This window comes from Notamacropus eugenii, chromosome 3 (assembly GCF_028372415.1).
Source record: "Notamacropus eugenii isolate mMacEug1 chromosome 3, mMacEug1.pri_v2, whole genome shotgun sequence".
Lineage (NCBI taxonomy): Eukaryota > Metazoa > Chordata > Mammalia > Diprotodontia > Macropodidae > Notamacropus > Notamacropus eugenii.
Window position 1 is genome coordinate 318,805,775 of NC_092874.1, and position 27,397 is coordinate 318,833,171.

Consider the following 27,397-nt stretch of genomic DNA (forward strand, 5'->3'; position numbering starts at 1 on the left):
GTTAAAAAAATAAAATAAAATTAGAAACCCCTTCCTCACGCTGGATTTAGGTGTGAGACAAGTATGCAGATTGCTAACATTTTTTAAAAAAGTACTTTAACTATTTTCTTTTTGTTATTTATGTACGCTTTTAAAGATACAATTGTATGTCACTTACAGAGATAAACGTACGTTGGCTATTAAGTGATGTCTTGTTTATGGATATTTTAAACTGACATACTGAATTTGCATTGGAAAAATGCTGACACCCCTCCTCCCCCAGATTGAATTGAGTGAGGCGTAATGACTAAACAGCTGGCCGTGGACTCAGGAGGATCTGGGTCTGAGTTGAATCTCTGACATGTATTTGCCTTGTGACATTAGATAAGTCACTTACCTTCTCAGCATGCTGGGAAACTCTCCAGTACCATAAACTGCAGAACAATTGCCAAGCTGCATGGAATATTTCGTTACTAGGAGACACCTATACTGATGTTTAGCACAATGCACGTTAGTAATATGTTCAGTACAAAAAAAAGAAAATTTAAATCACTTTTAAATATGACATAATTTTCTAATACATGCATCAATACTACTTCTCAAAATAAGGACAAAGTGGGGAGCAGTGAAAAGAACGGACTATTATGACACTTATGTTCTAGTCATCAGTTCATTTGTAAAAATGAGGGTGCTGAACCAAGGGGATTTTTGCTGTCATTTTTAACTCTGAAATTCTATGAAACAATCGTATGCCACAGACCTGCAGGCACTAACTTTCTTGAGTTGAATATTTAAACATAGAGGCACACCACAGATAGACAAGCTCTTTTTCCATGAAGTTCAAGAATTACCTCAGAGAATGAACCCTAAACTTATGGGCCAGAAGGTATTAAATACATGCTTTCTCATTAGTTTTTAATTAATCTAAGAATTTATAAGGTCTTTTTAGAAAAGAGTATTTGCTATGTTGTTTTCTGTTTGAAAAATCCAGGTTTCTTTCATTTAAACTCTTATATGATCTAGATTAGTGAGTTGGCCAAAAATATTAAGGCATTGATTTTCTTCAAATGATCAATAACTCAATTTATTATGTACCGAAATGTAGCTCTCACATGGTGAGAATGGATTGAGTGAAAAACACCTGTAAATGAAAATAGCCCATAGATGAATGTTTAGTTTTTAATAGAAACTTATTTTTCATAGGAAGCAAAGAGATGGTTCGAGTGATGAGGAAGAAGGGTGTTGAGCATCACCCGAATTTCCGAGCAGTTAAACATGTGCCATTTGACCAATTCATACAACTGGTAGCTCATGCTGGATGTATGATTGGCAATAGCAGTTGTGGAGTGCGAGAAGTGGGAGCATTTGGTACTCCAGTAATCAATCTAGGGACGAGACAGATTGGAAGAGAAACAGGTAATCATTTCTGCTTTAACTTTTTTACAAAAGCAGTTTTATGTAGATGTTTATATGTAAATTAAATTTAGGTATGAATACCCTCCTTCTCCTCCTCTCCTATCTCTATCCTCAAAAACTTGGCTCTTTCCGGTAGCATTTCATTGTGATCTCATCCGTGTAGTATTGCAAAATCAAGTTTTAGATACGTCAGTTGAACCTCCCTATTTTCCCTACCACTGTGTTGTCTCAGCATTAAGTACCCAACGTTACTTCTCGTTCTCGTCAGGAATGTAGCCTAGTTCTCTCCATCTTCTCTCCCCCTGCCTCCCACCCCACTGTATTCTTCAGTTCCACTTTACCTGTTATTATTTTAGATTTCCATGAAGACCATTTTATACTTTTTAGAGTCAGAATTTGGGCCTTCCAGGAACATAATTCCCATGACACGAACTACTTTTTGCAATGTTGTACTATCTAACGCCATGTATATACAGAAGTCATTTAAAATGTTGGTAAATTATTTCTCCACTTTAGAGTACACCCACACTGTGGGGAAGTAAAAAAAACTTCCTAAAGTCTATGATTAGTATTTGACTATTAGTAAATTCGTAAGTTATTTTCATGTTTGGGTGTTTGTTATCATTTTTAAAATTGAGATTTCAGTTCATTATAATTTTTACTTCCAGCACAGTTGAATGAAATTAAATGCAAAAGTATGTTTGAATTACAGTCCATTTCCCAGGGATAAAAGAGATTACCCACAATTATCAATCTCAATGGAATATCTGAATTTCATAGTAAAACAAGAGTTAGGATATTTAACGTATTTAGTAGCTTCTGTTCCCAGTTCATAGATATTAGCCAATCTCCATAACACTACAAATATAAAATGTATAATATGCTATATATCTGTATCTTTCTCTATAGAGTAACTTTTTTACATACGGACTTTCTTCCTTAAGCACAGTTGTTTAGTCCGTACTTTCGTGAGTGATCACAATTAAGTCCAACTCCCTGTCCCACCTCAGAACAACAACAGATGTGCCAAGGAAAAGAACTGAAAAAGCAGAGAGGATCAGCATCCTTTCCCTAATCCTGATGTGTGGGTATAGGCCAGGGCTTTGCCTTCTCTTATTTCTCTATACTTTCTCAGTGATCTTATCAGCTCCTTGTAGGTTCAGCTGTTAACTCTATGCAGACAAGTCACAGATATAATTACCACCTGGTTGTCCATTAGATACTTCATCTGGCTTCCTTCCCTTAGGCATCTTAAACTCAACATATCTAAAACAGAATCTTTTTTCTAAACTCATACCTTTTTCTTAGTTTCCTGTTTTTTTTGAGGGTATCAGTATCCTTTCAAGAACTCAGGTTTGCAACCTCTGTGTCATCCTTGATTTTTCGCTCTGCTTCACTCCCTTCCTCAATCCCCATCTCACCACACAATTCTCACCATAATTCATGGTAACCTTCGCGTTGGGATGCCTGCTTACCATTTCTCCTATTTTCCATCCACTCTGCTCACAGCTGCCATGGTGGTATTGTTAAAGCACAGGTCTCACCACATTACTACTCTGCTCAGGAATTTATTGAGTAACTCTTACCTCTAAGATACAATACACATTTCTCAGACTTTTAAAACCTTTCTCAAACTGGCTTCAGTCTACCTGTTCAGGCTTATTTAAATATTTATTAAGTTCCTCCTGTGGGCCAAATGCTGTGCGCTAGGGATACAAAAACAATCAGTGAAACAATACCTACCTTCAGGGAGCTTCATTTCTAATGAGGGAGACAACAGGGATACACACACACATGCGCGCACACACACACACACAGAGGAATGATTGCATGCATACATGTATATGTATAGGTGGAATGTGTGTATATATGTATTTATGTACATACATATGCTATATAAAATAAATGTACATTAATTAAGTGTAAAATAGTTTGAGAGGGAGGGCATTAGCAATTGAAGGAATCAGAAAAGGCTTCAGATAAAAGATGGCGCTTGAGCAGCTTTCAGAAGGAGGAAAAGGATTATACAGAAAGCGTACTTTTTATATACTCTGTGTAGTAGCTAAACTGGCCTGCCTGTTGTTCTCTCTACACAACATTATGTCTTTCTCCATGTTTTTCCATCAGTTGTCCTTTCGTTCTTGGAGTGTATTCAAGTACTATCTCCTGTAGGAAGTCTGTCCAGAATTTCCCCCAACTCACAGTTACTGTTGCCCACCCCCCAAATGAAATTACTTTATATACATTTTGTATTAAATTTTCTATATACTCATTATTTCCCCCAGTAAATGTAAGTTTCCTTAGGGTAGAAATTGTTTTGTTCTTATCTTTATATTCTCAGAGCTTACCACAGTTTCTGACACATAGTAGGGACTATGAAGGAAGGATGGAAAGAAGGAAAGGTAGAAATTGGGAGTAGGAGGGACTCTTTGTACAGAATCTATTCTGAAATCTAATAACCAAAAAGTATAATGAAATCTAAAAGTTCTAAATTGTTAAGAGCCATTCTGAGGTAAATAAATATTCAAAGAATGTGACCAACTGTCAACTAATTAACAACACTTATTTGGCAACAGCTACATGTCAAGCACTGTAGATAGAAAATCTTGGAGCCAAGAAGTAGCAGGAAGAACAGCAAACTCCACTCCTGCCTTCCAGTTTCTCCAAACGGATCTAGAAAATGTAGTAGACAAAATCCTGATCAGGAAATTCAAGAAAAAATCACATTGAGTCATTTTCCCAGCCCAGGTCGGCATAGGGCGACAGATAGTGAGGTCTTCAAACACCAGGGGCAGGGCCTATCTAGGAATGAGACATGAGAAGCATTCCAGTGCATGGAGAGGCTATGTACCAGGGCAAGAGGAGATCTCAGATTCAGTATGGAGAGGTCTAAGCATGCGTAGGGTGAAGGATAGGTGCCAGCTGGCACTTATTTCCCACAGCTCAGTTCTGGATCACACATCCAGGATGGACTGAAGAGGGGACCAGTACCTAGATGTGTTGTTCCTGGGTAAGGAACAGAGGTGGAACCTAGCCTGTGTACCCAGCAAGGAACAAGTTCAGAAGCAAGGCTGGGGCCTCAGGAATGGAGCAGGGTCTTGGTTCTAGCTTCTAGTCCACTCTGAAGCGTATAGAAAAATAATCAGAGCAGGAATGCTAGACCAAAGGGAAGTCTACAGCTTTGTCACTCAACCAACAAAGCTCTCCAAATGACCAATACTCTCTGAGTCCAGCAGAAGTCTAGTAAATGTCCAAAGAGTTTGCTTAGACCCCAAACCAGATCAGGAGCTTCCAGAGCTCAGACAGGGAGTGGGGCCAGTCCCCAGCCTGAACTGTTCTTGAGATCCTGGAATAACACAACATTCAGGTCCCCAAGAAAGCAACAGAAGGATAAGCCCAGACATTTCCTCCAGAAGTATGCAGACCCTGGCTCTAATGTAAAGTTTGAAGTCAGGAAGTGGGCTGGAAGAATTAACAAAAACAATAAAGAGAATCTGAGCACTCAAAAGTGATAATGATGACAGGAATCCTCACGACAAACCCAGAAGAAGAGAATGTCTCCAAAATATCAAAAGGTAAAAACCCCAAAGGAAAACATAGGTCATGTACAAATTCAACTAGAATTCCTGGAAGAGATGAAGCAAGAGTTTTTTGAAAAGAATTAAAATGCTTTTGTAAATGAAATGATAATGCTAGAAGGAAAGAATTGGAAAAGAAATGAGAGTTATAGAAGAAAGAATAAGGGAATTAACAGCTTGATACAAGAAGTACAAAACCTTGCCTAAGCAATAAATTCCCTGAAAATTAGAATGGACCAAACTGTAGAAGCAAATGACTCCACAATAAAAATATTAAAACACAATCAAAAGATTGCAAAATAGAAAAAAAAATGCAAGGTATCTTATAGCAAAAACCTGGAAAAAAGACCTAGAAACATGTCAAGGAGAGAAAATTGAAGAATTATTGCACTACTTGAAAGCTATTAAGAAAAAAAGAACCTAGAAATCAAATTTCAAAAACTCCTTTAAAAGAAAACTGCCCAGGTCCCTTAGAACCAAAGAGCAAAGCAGGAATAGAATCTACCAGTCAGCTCCTGAAAGAAACTCCCAGGAACATTATAGCCTAAATCCAGAGCTTCCAGAGCAAAGAAAAAATACTTCAAGCATCCAGGGGGAAAAAAAGAAAGAATTTAAGTATGAAAGAGATAGGATAACACAAAATTTAGCAGACACCACTTTCAAGGAGTGGAGAGCTTGGAATACAGTTCTGGAAGGCAAAAGATAAAGGGTTACAATCAAGAATAACTTACCCAGCAAAACCAAATATGATCCTATAGCAGGGAAATGGACCTTTAATGAAATCCAAAACTTCTAAGCATTCCTGATGGAAAGAGCAGAGTTGCATAGAAACTTTGAAGTTCAAGCACGGGAGTCAAAAGAAACTTAAAAAGTAAATATGACCAAACAATCGTAAGGGACTAAGAAACAAGAAACTGCTTACATTCTAATATGGGCAGATGATACTTGTGTCCCTTTTGAACCCTCCTCAGGAGTCGTAGAGGGAGTCTTATTAGACAGAAGACTTGAGAGTGTTTCTATTATATCTAAAAGAAGAATGGAAAAGGAGGGAAAGAAGAATATACTAGGGAAGGAGAGGAAGAGGAGGGTTAGAGAAAATTATCTCATAATTGAAGTGTACAAATAGAATTCTATAAAACAAGGAAGAAGGGATGAGGGGAGTGACTGACACTTGAGTCTTACACTTCTGAATCTGTCAAAGGAAGGAAGTATATACCCACATACACAGCTGGCTACCATTTCACTCAATGAAAAAATGGGGGAAAGGGGAGGAGAGAGAATTAGAGGGAAGGCAGAATAAGAGTTGAATTCATGCTAAGTAAAACAAAAAATAACAATGTACAGAAGTACTGAAAACTTTGCAGTGACAAAATTGGAAACTGAGGGGGTATCCATATTTTGGAGAACTGCTGAACAAGATAACAGTATATAAACTGTATATAAATGATGGAATACTATTTTTCTGTAAGAAATTATAAAGGAGAAAACTAGGAAGACTTGTATGAACTGATTCAGAGTAAAGTGAGCAGAACCGGGAGAGAATAATTTATATGGCCATATTGTAAAGACAAACAACGGTGAAAGATTTAGAAACTCTGATCAGCATGACGATCACCCAGGATTCCAGAAGACTAATGAAGAAGCAGACTGCCCACCTCCTGACAGAGAGATGAAAGAGAGCACCAAATGAGACCTAGTCTTTTTTAATATGATCAATGCAGATATTTGTTTTGCTGGATTATGTGTATTTTCAGCAGAGGACTGTTTTTCTTTTTTTCTCTCTGCAGTGGGGGTGGATGGGAAGGAGAGATTTTTGCTGATTGATTTAAAAAAACTCTAATAAGAGAAATGGAAGGGTTTTGGTCCTCAGTTCAAGAAGAAATACATGTTTTCAACAACCACAAAAGTGCTCAAAATTGCTAATAAGAAGAGATATTAAAATTAAAAGATATATGTGGTATCACATCATACTCATCAAATTGACAAAGATGGAAAAATTCAGTAGTGTGAGGAAGGAAAGAGGTATTTTAAATTGCTGATTAAACTCTGAATTATCCAAACATTTTGTAAAACAACCTGAAATTGTGCAAGAAAGGTCACATATCAGTATTGGATTTAAACAAGGAGGTTAAGGACAAAAAGAAGAGCTCTGTTTTAATGAAAACATTCAGAGCTATTTGTAATGGCAAAAAGTTGTGAAAAAACTGAGCGCTCAGTGATTAGAAGAATGACTAAACAGATTGGAGAATGACTGAACAAATTGCAGTTTTGAATGGAATGGAATTACTATATTATAAGGAATGAAAAGTATAAACACTTCAGAGGGTAGACTTGCCTGAAGTGGTGAATAGTGAACAGAGCAAAATCAAAAGAGCAGAATACAATTACTACGTTTGCCAATAATGACAATTTTAAATGGCAGCAAAAAGATGAATAGTGGAGAAAAATGATACATGCGTAAATCCTTTCTTTCAACAAATGGAAAACTGTGTAATTGTCAGGTTACAAGTTCTTGCAGTTGCAGTCAGTGCTTTATGTTATCTTACTCTGTTGTTTTCAAGGTTTATACATTGAAGGCCATTCAGCAAGAGTAACCTGGGAGGTATTATATGATGTGTCAAAATTTAGCAGTAAAAAAATTAAAAACTAAAATTACTAAGTAGGTAGAGTTTAATTTCAAACATTCCCACTTCTTCATGGTGCCTTTTAGCTGCCCAGCCATTATGGCGCCTCATCAATGCCTTACCTTCCCAGCAATGTCTGGCTAATTTATATAAATTTTATTTGATTATAATACCAAATTCTGCTCATGCTATAGACCTACTTATTATATACCTCCCCCTTCCACTTACACACTTGTCAGAAATTTTCTGTTCTTTATCCTGTTATTTACAAGTGTACTTTGTGATAGGTAATGATCATCTAATAAACTGATTTGCACAGATGTGTGCTTGAGTACCCTACTTGGTAGCACATGCATTTTTTAAAAGGATCCTCTAAAGATAATACTTTTATTATAATAATATACAAATGAATGGTTTGGTGAATGGGTAAAACATGAAAAAGCACCTACATAGATAACTATGAAAAGATTTTTAAAAGCCAACTACAGATTTATTTAACCTATGAAGGGAAAAAAAAAAGTTGATTTCTCTTTGGTAATAAGCCAATCTACACTCTGTAATTTGATATTTAGAAGTCATATTCTGAGAGTTCTTTTAAAAATATAAGATAGAAACTTTGAAACTGCTAGTAGAAGTTTTCAGTTTAAGTCCATTTGAGTCTTTAATGTTCATTAGGAATACGGTATGAAAATACTATATTATATTCATTTTATCTCCTTTCTGGCATTGTAATGTAGTCACTTTGTTTATGTAGGTGAAAATGTTCTTCATGTTCGGGATGCTGATACCCAAGATAAAATATTGCAAGCTCTGCACCTCCAGTTTGGCAAACAATATCCTTGGTGAGTAGTAGACCCTCTTTCGGGTAGCAGAAAGAAGTGATGTCTCTGGAAGGCGGGATCATATTACTTTTTATGTGATGATTCAGTGGCCCCGCAGTTGTTGGCACCCATGACAAATAATTGTCACTCTTCATAAGAATAACAAATTTAAAGGGTTTTAATGAAATGATGTAAGCTTGATACCCTGGATTCTCCAAAGAAGTAGGGAGTGAGGTGTTTTTGTCCCTATCCTAAAATGCTTGAGTATCTTATTATATAGTGCTAATAAAACCTTTCCAGCCAAATCAGCATGCATTTAACTACTATGTGCCAGGTGCTGTGCTAAGCCCTGGGGATACAAAGAAAGTCCCTGCTTTTAATGAGCTCATAGTTAATGGAGGAGACTATATGTCACCAACTATGTACGAACAAGATATATACAGGATATATTGGAAATGATTAACAGAGATAAGACACTAAGATTAAGAAAGAATGGAAAAGACTTGTTGCAGGAGGTGGGACTTTAGCTGAGACTTTAAAGAAGTGAGGGATAGTGATAAGGAAGAACAGAGTCCAAGGCGTGAGGGGAAAGCCAAGTGAAAGTGTGTAGAGTTGGGAGATGGAGCATCTTATGGGGGAAGGGCAAGAAAGCCTGGGTCACCGGATCCCAGAGGAGGATGGGAGTAGTGTAAGAGGACTGGAAGAGTAGAAAGGGGCTAGATTCAGAAGGGTTTTCAAAGCTCAACAGAGGATTTTATTTGATCCTGGGGGAATTAGGGAGCCATTGGAGTTTGTTGAATAAGGAGTAACATGGTCAGACCTGTTCTTTTAGACCTTTTTGACAGCATAGTAGAGGATGGACTGCAGTGGGGAGAGTTGAGTCAGGGAAGCCAGTCCAAAGGTTATTGCAGTAAACCAGGTGTGAAGTGATAAGGACTTCATAAGAATGGAGGCGTTGTCAGAGGAGAGACGCAAGCATGTGTGAGAGATGTTCCAAAGGTAAACCTGACAGGATTTGGCAACAGACTAGATATGAAGGTGAAGAGAGCGAGAAGTCAAGGAGTTCACCTGGATTGCAGTCCTCGTAACTGGGAGGATGGTGGTATCTTGAAATGGTAGAAATTAAGAAGAGGGAGGAATTTGAGGGGATATCTACCAGGACATATAGTTTGAGACTTCCAATAGGCAGTTGGAGATAAGAGACTGCAAATCATGAGAAAAATTAAGGCTACAGAAATAAAGAATCATCTACATGGAGATAATAATTGAAACCATGGGAGCTGATAAAATCACAAAGTGAAATAATGCAGAGGTAAAAGAAAAGAGAGTCTAGGATAGAGACTTGGGGGATACCCACAGTTAATAAGTATGACCTTGGCAAAAGTCCAACAAAGGAAACTGAGAATGAGAGGTCAGACAGGTAAAGGGGAGAACCAGGAGAGAGCAGCGTCATGAAAACCTAGAGACTATCAAGGAGAAGAGAGGAATCAGTGGTGTCAAAGGCTTCAGAGAGATCAAGAAGGATGAACATTGAGAAAAGGCCATCAGGCTTGGCAATTAAGAGATCATTGATAACTGAAGAAAGTAGTTTCAGTTCACCTGACCTAGAAGACAACACTTGTAGCCCCTGAAATAACAAGCATTAACCCTAGTCAGTAAGAGTAAGCCAGGGCAGGGTTAATCTAGCATGGAATAAGGCTCAAAAAGAAAAGTTTATGAGTATGATAAAGAGAAAGAGATATATTAGAAAAAGGAGGGATAGTAAGAGAACACCTAGTTGTTCTCAATGAATTAAAGTAACTATGTCCAAACAAGCTAAATCCAAGAGTACTGAAAGAATGAAGGGATGTGATTACTGAGCCATTGTTGGTGGCCTTTGAAAAAGTGGGGATGATGGGAAAGGAGCCTCCTGACTGAAGATGGATAAAGGCCTCAGTTTAAAAAAATAGAGTAGAGCTGAGCTTAATTTTGGTTCCTGATGAAATTCTAAAACTTTTAACCAAAAGAATAGTTTGTGAGAATTTTTAAAATGGGAGTGCTAAGAATCAGGTTGGCCTCATAAATAATAGACCATATCAGACTGGATTACTAGACGTATTACTATAGTAGCATACCTGGATTTCAGCGAGGTATTTAAGGACTTAAACTCTCTTACGCTTTTCATCTGGGCAAGATGTAGATATGTGGGTGGGTGATAGTACAAGGTACATTTGGATTAGTTGAGTGAGTGGGCCCAAAGAATTATTGTTAAATGGATAGATATCCTGTTGAAGGAAGGGTTTTGATCTTCAATTGTTGTTCAGTTGTTTTTCAGTTGTATGTGACTCTTCGTATTTGGGGTGTTCTTGGGAAAAGTACTGGAGTGGTTTGCCATTTCCTTCTCCAGCTCATTTTACAGATGAGGAACTAATGCAAACAGAATTTAAGTGACTTGCCCAGGGCCACATAGTATTTATCTGAGGCCAGATTTGAACTCAGGAAGATGAGTCTTCCTGACTCTCAGCCTGGTCTTCTATTCTTTGCTTCACCTAGCTGCACCAGTCTTCAGTACTATTCAATATTTAGCAGTGACTTGGATGAAAGCATAAATGGCCTTCTTGTGACCCTCCTTAGTGGCTCAGATCTGGAGGAATAGTTAACATATGATAGTATCAGTACTCAAAAAGCTCTCAATAGGGTAATAGGCCAAATAGACTTTAATGCTTTAGTGAAGCCATAGTCTTATCAGTGTGGGGGTTTGCTCTAACCATGTAGATCAGAATCTAGCCATGCCTTAATCCTATGTGATTCCTTTCCTTCCTGTCCACATCTTTTCATAAATCCTATACAGAGTTTACCCAACATTCTAGGGGACTTCCTTCAAAATCCTAGGAGCACAATGGTCTTTCCATTTGTTATTCTTCACTATTGCTACACGACCAGCCTATCTCTTCTTTTAGTCCTATATACTCTTTTTTTAAACAATCACAAGTAATTTATTTTTGAGCATCAGTTAACATGAAATTATACAAATAAAATTTGTATAAACACAAATCCACATTTGTCATAACATAGATGGCAAAGGACAAAGCAAAAATAAGAAAAGTTCATTGGCCATTATATACAGTTGGACACAGTTGTGTCATGAACCCCAAAAATCTTTTAGAAAGTAGTCATCTCAGATCAATAGAAGACTACTCTCCATTCAGTGTTGTTATCCTGCAAGATAGGCTGCTGGAGCATCTGCGCCTGTTTTCTCCACATCCTCCTTTAATGTGGCTGGTAATTGTTTCCGTGATTACCACCCCTTCGGGAGATTTTGCCATTAATGCTTTGTTGACCTCAGCCACGACCCCTACTCTCACCTCAGCCATCGGTTGCAGTGCCCCTTCCGCCTCTCTGTTGCTGCCTGTATACTTCTTTGGACCATATATCCTTTTGATTTGATCTTTTATGCTACTTTTGGTGTACAGTTGTCTCTGTTGACACCTTTGAATGATGTATACAATTTTAGTTCATCAGAGACTTGGATATTCTAGGATTCACAGTCAAAGAAGAATATGGAAATTTAGAAAAATGGGCCTTTGTTGCAGGGAGAAACTTAAGGCCATTAAAAGTTCTGTTCAGCTTTTATTCCATTCATATCTGGGTCCAGTTCACCATACATCTGCAGTATGAACTGATAGACTTCATTCAGTTGTATGTCATAGTGTAGACAGGCACTGTGCTCTATGAGCAGAATTGCAGTAGCTCAAAAGAAATGTGAGATGCGCCAATTTACAAATGTCCTTATGGACTACTTGTGCCTGATCTGTTGTAGAGCCTTCCAAGCTTAGATTAGTCAAATCAGACACAATCAGACACACTGTACTTTGACTCCAATGTAGTGATGTCATTTTGCTCCTCTACAAGAACAGCCAACCAACCAACTATAATTTAGACAAATAGGCATTCCAGATAAGTTTTATTGATGCCCTTTTTTACATCACTATTACTTTCCAACAACCATTTTACCTGACAATAGAACATTCCCTTATAACAAATAAATGTGGTTAAGCAAAACAAATCAACCCAGGCATTTGTAAAAATGTATGCCTCATTTCTGAACCTCTCTGATGTGAGATGGGTTTCACCATCAGATCTCTGTTATTATTGGCCATTGAAGACAATAGGCAATCTTCTTGTGTGGCATTTTCCTATGTGAATAGGAAATAGGAATTTTCCTGTGTGGATGGTCAAGCCAAAATCTTTCTAATTATTATGAAAACATAGAAAGCTGTGCAATATTAAAAGGTTTGATAAAGTCAGCACAATGTTATTTGCATATAACAACATCTGGAGGATCTCTAGGATCTCAGAATATATTTTTTCCATTTGGGTTCTCTGTTTGACATCTTCTGTGACAGTGATAAACACCTCAAAATTTTTTCTGTTGTGTCTGTCAGGAATATTGTATGATTTTTTTCTTAAAACCTCATTTAAAAATTATTATTTTAAAAATTCTTTTCTTTTTAAATTTTGAGTTATAGAGTCTCTCTCTTTCTGTGACCCCTATCCCCAACCCCTACTGACCGAGAAGGTAAACGTTATCAATTATACATGTAAGTCATGCAAAACATGTTTCTTTGTTAGCCGTATCACAAAACAAAGCAAAAAAAATAAAGTGAGAAAATTATACTTCAGTTTGCACTCAGAGTTCATCAGTTCTCTCTCCATAGGTGAACAGCATTTTTTCATCATAAGTCCTTTGGAATTGTCTTGGATCATTGTATAGATCAAAGTAACCAATACTTTCACAGTTGATCATCATTACACCATTACTGTTACTGTGCACAGTGATCTCCTGATTCTTCTCACTTCACTTTGCATCAGTTTAGATAGGATTACATATTTTTTCTGAATATGAATAGTTTAGGGATTTTCTAGGTGTAGTTCTAAATTGTTTTCCAGGATGACCACCCCTCTCATTGTTTCTTACAGCACAGTAATACTTCATTGTAGTCATATACTACATTCTGTAACTGATGAGCATCCCCCCAATTTCCATTTCTTTGCCCCCCTACATAAAGTGCTGCTATAAATATTTTTGTATAAATGTAGATCCTTTTCCTTTGATCTCTTTGGGGTACAGATTTCCTGCAGGAGAGCAGAATTAGTAAACATATCCTTTACTGACTACAACAGAACGAGGTAATAGAATCAGTAAAGGGCAGTTGGAGAAAAGATTTGAACATAAATGCACACTTTGTTGATCATAAAATACAGTTGGTCAAAGAACAAATGATAGAATGTAATAATTTAATAATAATAACTTAATCAAAGAAGATGATAACAAAACAATCTAAAACTTGGGGTGTGCAGCCAAAGTAGTCTCTGTGCAGAATTGGGGTGTCTAAACACTCTGGTCAATAAAAGATCAAAAACACTTGGATCAATAAAAGAACAGATCAATGAATTGGCTACCTGTCTGAAAAGCTACAAAGAACCCCAGCCCTCATTGTTAAGCACAAGAATAGAAATCCTGAAAGTGAAAGAGAAAGATGAAAACAAAAAGGCAGCAAATCAATAAATACAATAAAGAGTTAGAATTAGCATGCACCAACTTCCCAGGAATTCGTGGTCAAGCAAAACAGATTCACACACTGAGCATTCTGGAAGACAGCCGTATCGTTACACACAGTCCATCACCTCTCTGCTAAGAGGTGGGGTGCATGCTTCATTATCACTCGTAATTAGTTGTTGCTCTCACTTCCATTATTATAGTTATCATATAAGTTGTTCTTTTGGTTTTACTTATCTCACTTTGCTTCAAATCATATTAGACCTCCCAGGTTTCTCTCCATCTCTCATTTCATAATTTATTATGGCACAATAACATCCCATTCTGTTCGTATGCCATAATCTGTTCAGCCATTTCCCCCAAGTTGATGGGTACCCACTTTGTTTCCAGTTCTTTGCTCCAGCTGAAAGTTGCTATAAATAGGTTTTTGTAGATAAAAGCCCTTTCCATTATCTACTTAGTAATGTCACTAGGTTAAAAGGTATGAATAGTTGAGCGATTTTCTAGGGGTAGTTTTAAATTACTTTCCAGAATGACCAATTCTTATATTCTTTAGGATTAAGTTATTTAGTTTCTAAGCTTGAAATATTTCTTCAGAAATATAATAAACTATAATTTTATTGTATTATATTTAGTGAAGAATGTTTACTATTTTCTGATTTTTCTACATTTGTTTATGAGGTTTTTTATTCCCTTACACATACTCAATTTTTGTAAATAATGTCACTCAAAGCTAAGAAATGTATAAGGTTCTTTCAGTGACCAGTCATTGATTGCCAGAGAACTAGTATGCCCAATCAGGCCTTTAACTTCTTTTTTCTTGTTTTTGTTGTTGTTGTTGTTGTTGTTAGCTTTCTCTTTTTTTGTTTTTTTTAGGGATATGTTGAAGCCACCATCTATTAGAGTTTTGCTCTCAATTTCTTCTTGTGACTTGATTCATTGGTTTTAAGCACTTAGATGCTCTGCTACTCATTGCTTACATATTAAATATAGGTATTATTTCATTATCTAAGGTGTCTTTAAGCACAATATACTTTCTCTGTTACCTCTTACAATCTTGTCTTTTTATTATTGTCTTCTCTGGGTTCGTTTGCCACTCCCCTGCTTTAAAAAAAAAAATCACTTGAGATATAATGCATTCTGTTCCATCTCCTTATTTTAATTTTGTAAATCTTTAGGTTTCAAATATTTTTGGTAAGCTTTGTAATGAAACCCAGATGCTGATCACTCATTCTTATCCCATCTTTATTTCTATATAATTGCCCCTTTATTGTTGGTCTTCCAGATTGCAAGCTTGTTTGTTTATCAGTATATACTTTCCAGATCTTACATTTCCTCTTAAATCCCACTTTCCTGAACCTTTCCTGAACCTGTTATCCTGTTGAGTTCAATGTATTTCTTATACCAAACTTTGCATGTGTATATACGTGTTTGTGTGTATGTGTACAACTCTCCTTTACCATATTCAGATAAGAATAAGGTTCATGAGACACCTATTTCTTTCACTCCTCTTCCTTGTTTGTATATGTTTCTGGCATATCCCAGTAATGCCTTCTTGATTTCTTCCCTAGTGTGTTTCTTTTTCCTTTCCTTTCCTTTCTTAAGACTGATAAAAACCATCTTCAGAGCTTTCATTCATTTTTTCTTTGTGCTCTCTGTGACCCTTGAAGACAGTGGGATTCTAAAGGAATTCTTGTTTTTTCTCCACTGATAGAATATAGATACTTCATCTTTGCTTATTTCCATCCTAATTGCTCAAATTTCTCTTGACTCCCATGTTTGCATTTCAGATTTCTGCTCAGCTTAAGTCTTTTCCTCAGGAAAGATTGAAAGTCCTTTAATCCATTAAAAGACCATTTTACCTCCCTGTAGGACTATACTCAGTTTTGTAAGATAAACTGTTCTTGGTTCTAAAGTTTTTTTCTTTACCTTTTGATATTGTAGTCCATTTTTTTCCTTATCAAATAATTGTAGTGTAGTCTTGTATGATCTTAGGAGCTTATGGTTCTTGGTACTGGAATTCTTTCTGTCTGTTTGGAGTGGGTTTTTTCTTTGACTTGGAAATTTGAGGCTTTGTCTAGGTCATTCTTCTGTGCTTTTAATTCACAGTTTCTTTCAGAAAATGAATGTTGGATTCTGTTTTCTTTTGCTTCCTGATTCTCATAGACATGTATATTTTTCTTTTATTCTTAAATTATGAGACTGAGATTTTTTGGTTTGGTTTTATTTTTCAAGGGGGTGAGAGTGAAATTTCTTAAATTATTTCTTTTCAACCTATTTATTTTCCATGTCAGTTGCTTTTGAGAGCAGATAACATACTTTCTCTAACTTTTCAGTCTTTTGACTTTGTTTAATATTTCTTATTGTTGCATGGAATCATTGGGTTCTGTTGCTCCATTTTATGTTTTGGACGTCCACTACTTGGAGAAGGTTGCCCTCCTCTCCCTTCTATTCTAATCAATTTATTCTTTCCTCAAGAACTTTCATTTTATATCTCTTTATATTTCTTCCAGATGCTTCTGTAGTTCTTGTGATTAAACCATTTTTTTTCCCCTTGTAGCTCTGTTTGTGCATGTTATGGAGTTACTCTCTTTTCTGGATTTATCTCATAGGTTTCTTTTAGCCCTTATTTATTCTTCAGGTTTCTTTTGTTTGCTCGTATCCTCGGGTTTACTTTCTAGATTGAGGCTTTGTTCTAGGACCAGGATCTATCCCCTCCTGTACTCTTGGAAGACATAGTCAGTATTATGTGGTGTTTTCCGCTCTTTAGTAGGCATGCCACTACATCTTGATGGGATGGCTGGGAATATTCACCACCCTGTGCTGCAGCCTCTGGCAGCCTTTTCTCCACATGACCCAATGTGGATGCTGGTCTCATCTTTGACTCTTATCTCCTCCTTGTTATAAATTTTCCAACCAGCAGTTGCAGTCATCCTCAGTTGCAGCCCTAAGAAACCATAACTGGGTTTTAGGAATTGTGCTTGTCTCAGGTCTTCTTGAGCTCCACCTAGTATCAGTTTAATGGGTGCTGCATTGGCTCCATCTCTTACAGTTGATCTTTGAGGGCCCCAAAGTGTATACATGTAGCCCTTTTTTCTTTGTGCAATGTCCGATAGAGGGTTGGCTCTGTTCCCCACTGAAGCTTTAAATAGGCTAGTAGATCAATTCAGCTGGCTTTAAGCTCTCTTTACAAGAGTTTACACCAGGTTCTTTCCCTTTGGTACATCTTTGCTCCAAGCACCTACAGGCTTCCAACCATCTTCATGTTAAGACTAGATAGAGGAGCTTACTGGTGTTTCTCTTTGGTCTTCTTGATCATTGTTCTATTTGATATCCTTTTAAATCTTCCATGTTTGTTGGGAAAGTTGGGCTCCTGTAAGATATTTTATGACAAAAAACCGCACAAAAAACAAACCCCTCTTTCTTACAAGTCTCAGATTGTTTACCTGAATTTTTATCATTTGGGCATAGGACAGAATTTTCTGTAGGTCTAATTTCATAAAAATGCATTCATTTTAATTTGACTAATTTATTTTAGTGTAATTAAATGCAATTAATTTAAGTCAGATTTCAATTTCAAATTCAATTCAGTTGACTTCAATTCAAATCAATTAAAATTTATTAATTAAATAGGGATCAGGCCAAAGTTTACCTTTATACTCCTACAGTTTGTCTTGTAACAAAAGGGCTTGCTAAGCAAAATAGTATTTAAGTTGGTATGTAGGGAAGAGTCTATCGGGGTGGGGAGCCTGCGGCCTTTGACAGAATCCAAACTTCACAGAAAAAATCCCCTTAATAAAAAGATTTGTTCTGTAAAACTTGCCTGAGGTCCTGAGAAGTACTAAGTTCTCTGCTTTTAGGGTTTCCAAAGAGTTTTATAGGGACTGCCTTAGTTGATCTTCATAAAAGCCTTACATGATAGGTAGTGCAAACATCATTATCCCTTAGAAAACTGAGCCTAAGATAGATTAAGTCAGAGATGTCAGGGGCAAGTAGACTGTACAACTCTGGAGTTAGATAAAAGTCTAGTTAGGAAATATCTGACAAAATAAAATATAATACAACACTGATAATGTTAATTTGTTGTTTTCTGAGTCAATATGCTGCCCACAGGAATCCATTTCTATTTGAGTTTGATACAGCTGACTTCAATAAACTTGCCTGTGATCATATGGTAGAGTAAGTTGGCAAAACTAGCCCTGGAGCCTTGTGACCCCAAAGCTCTTAAAATGTAGCCCCCCATCTTGGCTTATGTATAAGTACTAAAAGGGAGTAGTCTCTTTAAAAATATTCTAAATTCAGAATTTTTACTTATCAGGTTTTTTCCCAACTACTCTAATGTAGTTCACTTCTCAAGAGTTTAAGGATTAATTTTTTATTCATTCTTTTATTACACAGAGTGTGAGTAGACATAGGGGGGGAACATTATTTTCCTATCTAAAGACATTTTAGATTATATTGTATTCCTAGGTTGCAGTGAGAAAAAGTCTATGTTAAATTCATATTTTGTTAATATTATTTTGTGATCATTTTTATATGTGGCCATTTCTGTAATTTATTTCCCCCCACATATTAAATTGAATCTAGGCTTTCTATCCAAAAACTGAGCTGTGCTAAATGTAGGTGTTCAGCATAGAAATTTGGATGTCATAATTATTTTAAAATACAATGTGACAATAAATTTTCTATCACAAAAATTATGGTCGTTGTAGTACACTACACTTGATTTTATTTAATATGTTTGGATGTTGCAGTTCAAAGATATATGGGGATGGGAATGCTGTTCCGAGGATTTTGAAGTTTCTCAAATCAATTGATCTCCAAGAACCACTACAAAAGAAGTTCTGCTTTCCCCCTGTAAAGGAGAACATCTCTAAAGACATTGATCATATTCTTGAAACCCAAAGTGCCTTGGCTGTTGATCTAGGTGGAACAAACCTTCGAGTTGCAATAGTCAGTATGAAGGTAATTTAATCTTAAAGTGCTCAGAATTAATTCTTCAGTTCTTTGGTGCATCTGCAGTTTCATCATTGTGGTACTCCATTAGAACAGATTGCAACCAATCTATGATTTCTTGACTTATGTGACTCTTGTCCATGTTCTTATTCATATTTGATTTTAAAATAGTAATTTTAGCAAACAACGGTAGAGTGTTAAGGTTGAAAATTATATCCTTTGTACCTTTTACCAATATTTAATGTTTCACAGACCTAAACAATTAGGGTATCCCAGTTGTTATTAACACATAAGTTAAATTACCAAATTTAGGAAAATGAGTGAGAACAGACGTTCAACCTTCACTTGGCTTACAGAGGGTAGAAGGATTTTTTAGAGGCAGTTTGGCATAGCGTACATAGAGTCAGCCTCAAAGCCACAAAAACCTGGATTCCAATCCTACCTGTGACATATGCTGTTCATCTAAAGCTGTCCAGTACTACCAGATACAGAGAAGGGGCCGATTTCTGCACTGGTAGGCGTGGTTCCTCACCCAGGAATTCTTTAAGCTCATTATGTTATCTAAATAAAGGTGAATATCACATGAGTTTCAAGTTAATTTATAATACGCTAATAGACAAGTATAAAGCAGAAATCTTTAACACCAGTTTAAGAATGTTAATAAGAATTAACATGCAGATATTAATAAGAGTTAATTAATAAGAATTATTAATAAGTATAGTCATTAAAATAATAATGACAAAATCTGAAATTGCTTTTTCTATTATTAACTTGATACTAAATGGATTGCTTTCTTCCTCTCAGATCCAAATTACAGTTTTTGTAGATTGTAAGCACAAGAGTAGAAAGTTTAAGAATTATAGAATTGGAGAGAAATGACAGATGAATGAGTCACAAGTTCTACCACTTGGTAACAGCAGTGCCTGATGTCTGTTGCCCATACATACTGTCTTCATCCCAAACCTTTTTCCCGAGCCTCTGTACTTCTTAGCCCTCTTATTCTCTAGCTTGACTTAGAGGCAGTTTTCTAGTTTCATATCTAAAGTCAGTGATGATTAAGAAATATCTTTCACTTGCACTATGGTAACCTGTTGTCCTCTATTCTAATGATCTACTCTAATGTCTCATTATTATTTAGAGGCAAGCTGCCTTCTGAAAGGCTGTGTCAACAGAGTGCCAGTTCTCTTTGATTAAACTGAATTAGAATATTTTCCAAATACTTTCCTGATTATTGTATCGTATGTCTGCTTGCTGAGGGACAGCCTAAGCGTAGAGCTTCATCACCACAGTGTTGGTTGCTTAGGTAATATTTTTTTTCCTCAACAAAATGGCCCATGGAACGGATTAAAATATAAAACAGTTCTCAATTTCTCTTCCTTCTGCATTGTGAAGGGCAGGTGCTCATGAACAAAGAGTCATACCATTTTAAGATGATCTGTAACCATTAATTAAACTTGGTGTTTTAAATTATCATATTTGCCCAGTAACCAAGAAGTAGTTAGCTTATGTTCTGTTTGGCATTTTTCCTGTGAATGAAACCAAAAGATATCTAAGTGAAAGATATTGTGCATCTAAGTGAAAGAGTGGCTCACAGGTTCTCCTTAGGCAAATAAAAGAATTAGAAGAATTTATTTCATCCTTCACGTGAAGGAAAAGAGAATCATCATTTCATGAAAGTCAGAATCACAGAATTTCAGAGTTGGAAGAGACTTCAATAACCATTTAGTCCAATCTGTAGTTGGAAAGAGGATCCTTTCTACAATGTTCCTGATGTATAGGCCTTAAAGACCTCAGGTGAAGGGGGAACCCATGTTTGGTCATTTCACCTTGAAGTGTTCAAAAGCTAACAGACCACCATGAAGATAAAGCCTTGGTTAAAGAGGATGAAGAAGTAGAAAAATATATATGAATAACTTAAGATCTTGCAAACCAAGTCAACATTTATCTTTCTGTTTGTTGACTACAATGTCAAGGTAGTTATCAAGGTAAGTGACCAAAAATGATGTCTAAAATATCCAGGATCAAGAAACAAAAGAATCCAAAAGTTATGCACTGCCCAGAAACCTTGTGTCTCCTAATCAGGAAAACTTCAGAAAGTCAAGTGAGAAGGAAATGGATGTGACAAGCATGAGATAACATCACAAAACTAAATTTTACTGTTTATCACACAATTTAATGACTGGTTGCCTAGGTTGAAAGCTTTTCAGAATTAGTTGTCTTATATATAGTAAGATCTGGTTAGAACATTGATCAAAATCAATACCAAATTAGAAGAAATTATAAAAATGGGAAGACACTACCCAATTTTGAGACCTCCAACCTGACCTTTTCAAACAGGTTTTGTTTAAAAAACAAACAAACTCTGGAAAAACAAGAAGGGGACAAAAATAAAAGCTGACTTGTATCACCATTTCTTGATAATAGTGAAATGCAAAACAGTTACCACAATGGAGACAAAAAGAGCATAAACATATTTTCATAAAGCAAACATTTGCTGTCCTTGCCAAAGTGAAGGGCAGTACTGACTTAGAGTACAAATTCATTTGCAGTATATTAGAGAGGAGGAATATGGAAAATTGAAAGTACTACTGTCTCACAAAACAGTGTAAGGTGATTAAGAGGAAATATGCCTGCAGAGAGTTTAGAATGAGAAACATCTGGGCAAGATCATCCTGAGAGTACTTGTTAGAAGAATCTGGAAAGATAAGTCGATGTTACATGGAACAGATCCACCAGTCCTTCTATAACAGAATAAACAGTGCCCGCATATTGTAAGCATTCAATAAATGCTTTTGTCCTTCTTTCCCTCCTGTGGTCATCTGTACTCATTGGTAACCATAATGCATTTGACCTTCAGTGCTCGGTGTCATAAAGGGACAATGGTACTTTAAAAAAAGGAAGTTAGGAAGGATTACTGGACCTGACCATATACTCAGAGAACAAATCTATGCTAGAAGTAATAAAATTGAAAGGCTCTCAGCTTTGGATTCTAGAGATACCTTAAACGATGACAAGTTTCCAAAGGAATGGAAAAGATCACAGAACGTATTGTTAGACAAAACAGATAACTGAGAAGATAACAAAAATTTCCCCACATCTCTAAATGGACTATACATGCATCAAGGATGCAGTCGAGAGTCTACTGGATTAGAAAACAGGGGACCTGGATTCACATCCCAGCTCTGACATTTAATACCTGTGGTACTTTGGGCAAATCACTTAACTTCTTCAAGATTCTGTTTTTTCATATGTAAAATGAGTAGATTTGGAATTGGATGATTACTAGGGTCCCTTTCATCTGTACATCTATGAACCTTAATGGAAATATGAAAAGAGAACAATCAGGCTTTCACAGGACATTGTTGTATACTTTGTCTTCATTGTGAAACAAATGTGTGTCTGTTGTTTGGTGATAAAAAAAAAAGTTGGACTGACACATTCCCCATCAAATCTTTGGAGATACTGAAGATGATTTGGAAACCCAATCTGAGGACTCATAGTGCTATGACTATAGTTGGCAAACTGGAGGCTCTGCAAGTCAGTGTGGGCAACTACACCAGGGATCAGACCCTAACACTGTGTATGTCAAGGGTACCTGCCAAAATGATGGGAGAGAAGGGGCACAAAGAGGTATTGGTGTCTACCGGAGACCAGCCCATGGTTTAAACGTAAGTACTACACATTCTGGATGACAAAGAACATCATTAGAAGCAGCTACCAAAGCTATTGAGAAAGCAAAGGCCCAAAATATTGAGAAACTCATTGCGTACACAGATAACCAACTTGTCACCAAAGGGATGAATGAATGGATTAACAAAGAGAAAGAAAATGGCTGGAAAACAAGTCAAAATAAGGATGTTGTCCACAAAGACCAATTCATTAAGCTGGGTAATACAACTTGGGACGTGGTATTGAATGGAAGTTGTTTCTGCTCATTTAAAAGCTGAAGGCATTGCTGAAGCAAAAAGATTAGCCAGAGAAGTAACCAGAAAGAAGTGAGAAGATTCAATCAGTACTTGCAGATATTGAATTTAGTTTAAAGTTTAAATAATTTTCTCTTTACCTTTTTCCCCCTTAGAGCTGTATTCCATGGCTGTCTTTGGCCATTTTCTTCGTATGCTTTCTCAGTTTTTCCATGTGCTATTTTAAATTTCTTTTTAAAATAATACAAACAAGAAAGAAATGTATACTATCGACAACTGTAGAAATTGTTCACATATAATACTAGGAGAAAGGCAGATGGCCTCATCTTGGCCAGGTACAACTGAATTCCGACTTGCTCACCTCTTGCCCCAGATCACCTGGAATCAATCCAGACAGCTTGACTGCTCACATGACTTGGGTTAATGGAGGTCTCAACTTTTCCTTCAAGAAAAAAGGGCTGCTAAATAAACTTTGCCATCAGCCCTGATGCTACTTTTTAAGGACTTCCTGGCCTCACCACTAGCCTTACTTGTATGTCCCACTGTCATCCTAGTTACCGACAATCTGAAGATGCCTGACTGGGCCATGCAGTTTGCCCCTCTGAAGCATTCTTATGACTTTTAGGACTTTTAAGTCTTTTCCTTTGCTCAGCATCCAAACTCTCTAATATGTTGTCTTCTCCCAGGTACGAACTTGACCATGGACCAGTTATCCCCAGTGCTGAGCATGGCACTCGGCACTTAGTAGGAATAGTTCAAAAATGCTTTTTCACTAATTCATAATGTCTGGTTTATGGATGCCTTGACCCTTCCCATAAGTATCATCTTTATGAAACGAACACTTTTTTTCCAGTTAAGAGAAATCTTAAGGATCTGGCAAAGTTAGAAAAAAATAAGCAACAAGGAAGGACTCTGGGAAGAAAACCAAAATGGGTGTTCAGTGAGAGTCTGAGTAATAATGAGGTTGAATGTTTCACATTTAAAATTTGTTCTTCCTTTTATGGCAAAATGTGCTTTACTTTTCCCATTCTGTGTATTAGTTGCTCTTACAAGTTTGTAGAAATTTCTTATAGGTTCTGGATGTAAAGGCAAATAATTAAATTGTTACTGTTTAAAAAAACCCCAAAACAATTGGACTCACTTAAGGCACTTAACCTGCTCCAAACATCCTTTCAGTGCTTACTGTACATCACACTACGATCTAGTTCACTAGCTTTTCTGCTATTCCTCTTGCATAACAGTTCATCCTTCCGCTCCATGCCTTTGCACAGCCTGTCCTTCCATGTCTGTAATGTACTTCCTCCTCACCTTTGCCCCTTAGCTTCCTTCAAACCTTAGCTTTAGGCTCCATTCTAATGTATGAAGCTTTTCCCAATCCCTCCAGATTCTGGTGCCTCTCCCTCAAATTACCTTGCATTTATCTTGTATATACATATATATGTATTGTTTCCCAACAGAATGTAAACCGCTTCAGGGAAGGTACCGGTTAACTTTTATCTTCGTATCCCCATTGCCCTGCATAGTCCCTAGCATATACTGTAGGTCCTTAATAAATGCTTATTTATTGACTCAGAGCAAAATACAGCCTTAAAAATCTTCCTTTTAAAAAAGATGCTTTCTCATTCTGCCCAAGTCCTGAAAGAGAGTTGATGAATTCAGGGTACAGAATGAGACCTATAATTTTTGGACATGGCCAATGTTGGGTATTTCTTTTACTTGACCATGCATATTTGACAAAGATTTTGTTTTTGTTTTTTACTTTTATTTTTCACTGGTGTGAGTGTGTGGATTAAATAGGAAGGAAAGAAAATTTATTTTTGTTCATTAAAAAATTAGATTTAAGAAACTAAAAACAACTTCTTTATATAAGAAATTGTGACAGATAGAACCCTAGAAACAATTTTTACTTGTTGACTTGGTGAAGACATAAAACAAAGAGATGTGTATATTCATTAAAAGTATTCACCACCGTCATGGAGGATGCCCTGCACAAAGTCCAAGTAGAAGAAGAATTCTGTATTGCAGGGGGAGATTTGAAAGATGCTTATATTTGTACATGGTATCAAGTCCCCAGACATTACAGGAACACTTTCTTAGTGGGAATGCCTCCATGGGCATTCAAAAAAGACTGGTTTTTGGAAAAACACAAGGTATGAAGGCCATGATGTAGAGCTGAATGCACATCTGACTGAAGTATTGATTGAATCAATATAGATATGTACAGTAGAAAGAAAACAACACGTGGCACTTCCATCTCCCACGAGGGAACCCCTCCTTTAACATCGCCTTCCATTAGCGTGAGCTCATTGAGAGCGAGGCCCTTTCCCCAATTCTGTCTGTGCCCTGATTGCTTGGCACATGGTAAGTGCTTAATAAATGCTTTTCCATTCCATTACCCCTCAAGACAGTGAGTAGGGACTCAAACTGAATAGAAGAGATCAGACTGGATCGCACTGGGAAGTTTGACAGCCATCTCTATGCCCACTGCGGCCACCAGCCGCCTTTAAAAAACAGACGCATTCTCCCAGTGATGGTATATAGCTAAGAACTATGAAAGACCAAAGTCTCAGAGGAGCTGAAATTTGGTAGTCTGTGTTCCTCATCCATGCATTCCATGCCTCCCCTCCTTGCCTCTGTCCTGCAGTCCCTGGGATGCATTGCCTCCTCACCTCAAGTTCTGGGCTTGCAAGCTCCCTTTAAGGCTCAGCTCAGGTACACCTTCCTGCATACACAGCCTTTCCACATCTCTCTAGTTGTAAGTGCTCTTTCCTTCCCCAAGAAATTACTTGGTAAAAATGTTGTGTTTACTTCTCTTTGTGCATGTTGTTTAAGGGAATGGCAGCTCCTGTAGAGATGGCATTTTTGTCTCTGAATCCCAACTGCCAAGCATAGTGCCTGGCCCATTGGCACTTAGTAAATGCTGACCAAGTTGAATAAGCAGGTTACAGTATAATCACAATGGTTATTTTGCACATGAGAAGTGACTTAAGGAGACTGACCTTTATCTAATGAGATTATGGGATAACTGTGCATAGCAGTGGTAGGCAAAAATTTTAAAAAACAAAAAGGAGGGCCTCCAACATGGGTGAATCCTCTATGGAAAGTTTATAGAAGTACATGTATAAGAATCCCACAGCATGAGCAGGCCTGGATAGGTTGTAGTCTGTATTGTTGAAGGGAATCACCACATCAACAAGAGCACATCATTTGAAGGAAGCGTTTGCAGCGTCAGTAGGTCATCTAGGTGGAAATGTCCCGTACGTAATTGGAAGTAAGGGTCTAGAACTCACAAGACAGATTAGGGACTTGGGATCAGAATGGGTCAGAATGGCAGCTGAAGCCACAAGAGTGAATTGCCGAGGTCACGAATACAGAGGGAGAATAGGCAAAGGCCATAGACAAGGCCTTGAGAAGGCTTACCTCAAGATGAAGAACGAACAAAGGAGAAAGAGAAGAAGCAGTTAGACATAGCTGGCAAACCCCAGTAGGGCCGTGTTTCTGTGCAACAAATAGAAGAAAGAGAATTCAGGAGCGAGTAGCCTGCAGTCTCACAAGCTGCAGGGTAGTCAAAGAGGATGAGGACTGGATAAAATCAACTGGACTTGGTGGCCTGTCATTTAGATGAACAAAGAGGAAGGGGGCATCTGGTTGGCTTGCTTCAAATTATGCAAACTTCTGAATAAACTAATGTGACTTCTTTTAGCTGGGCTCACGATTTCATAGTGCCATTTACTGTAGAGCTGTCCTCAGTGTATGCCTTGCTACATCTTTGGATTATCCTTCTGAGTTGGTAGTCATTTTTCATCCTTGGTATTTAATGATTTTAATGTTCCTTTTCTTATCGGGCTTGTTCCCCCTTTTAGGGTGAAGTTGTTAAGAAGTACACTCAGTCCAATCCTAAAACCTATGAAGAAAGGATTAAGTTAATTCTACAGATGTGTGTGGAGGCTGCAGCAGAAGCTGTAAAATTAAATTGCAGAATTCTGGGAGTGGGTGAGTTTTGTATATATTTTTAATTTGAAATACCTTGATACCAGTGCAGAGTAAGTTTATTAGATTGTAAGATATGCTTTGTCCTCATGTGTATTTTTCAATTAATCAGAAATATTAAATGACAATTGTCTCATAATGGGAATAAGCATTTTTTTAGTCCCTACTATGTTCCAGCATAGTATAGCACCACTGTGCTAAGCACTTTTACAAAAATTATCTTGCTTGAGTCTCACAACAAGCCTGTGAGGTGTTATTCTTATCCCTATTTTACAAATGAAGAAACTGAGGCAAACAGAAGTTAAGTGACTTGCCCAGATTCACATTGTTAGTAAGCATCTGAGGCCAGGTTTGAAATCAAGTCTTCCTGACTCCAGGCCTAGCGCTCTGTCTACTCTCCTAGGAGCTGCCTCCGCCTTTCTAACAGGATAGGAAGCAGAAATTCAGAGAAGGAGCAGTTTAGTGTAGTCAGAGGTGCCCTTGAAGGATAAGAATAAGCAGAGAAGAGCAAAGGAGGGCATTTCAGGTTGGAGATTGAGGAAATGAATATGGTGTCCACAGAAGACCGAAA

The 27,397-nt window shown here is 37.1% G+C and overlaps 1 protein-coding gene across 3 annotated transcripts in view; it reads left to right on the top strand.

Annotated features, from left to right (window-relative positions):
* GNE (glucosamine (UDP-N-acetyl)-2-epimerase/N-acetylmannosamine kinase) overlaps positions 1-27,397 on the top strand; it is an 85,252-nt gene that overhangs the window by 40,824 nt on the left and 17,031 nt on the right. For all 3 annotated transcript variants that reach the window (XM_072596798.1, XM_072596799.1, XM_072596800.1), the window contains exons 5-8: positions 1,183-1,395; positions 8,352-8,439; positions 18,712-18,922; positions 26,700-26,829. In XM_072596798.1, coding sequence (XP_072452899.1) covers positions 1,183-1,395; positions 8,352-8,439; positions 18,712-18,922; positions 26,700-26,829 — 642 coding nt within the window. The remainder of the gene's footprint in view (positions 1-1,182; positions 1,396-8,351; positions 8,440-18,711; positions 18,923-26,699; positions 26,830-27,397) is intronic.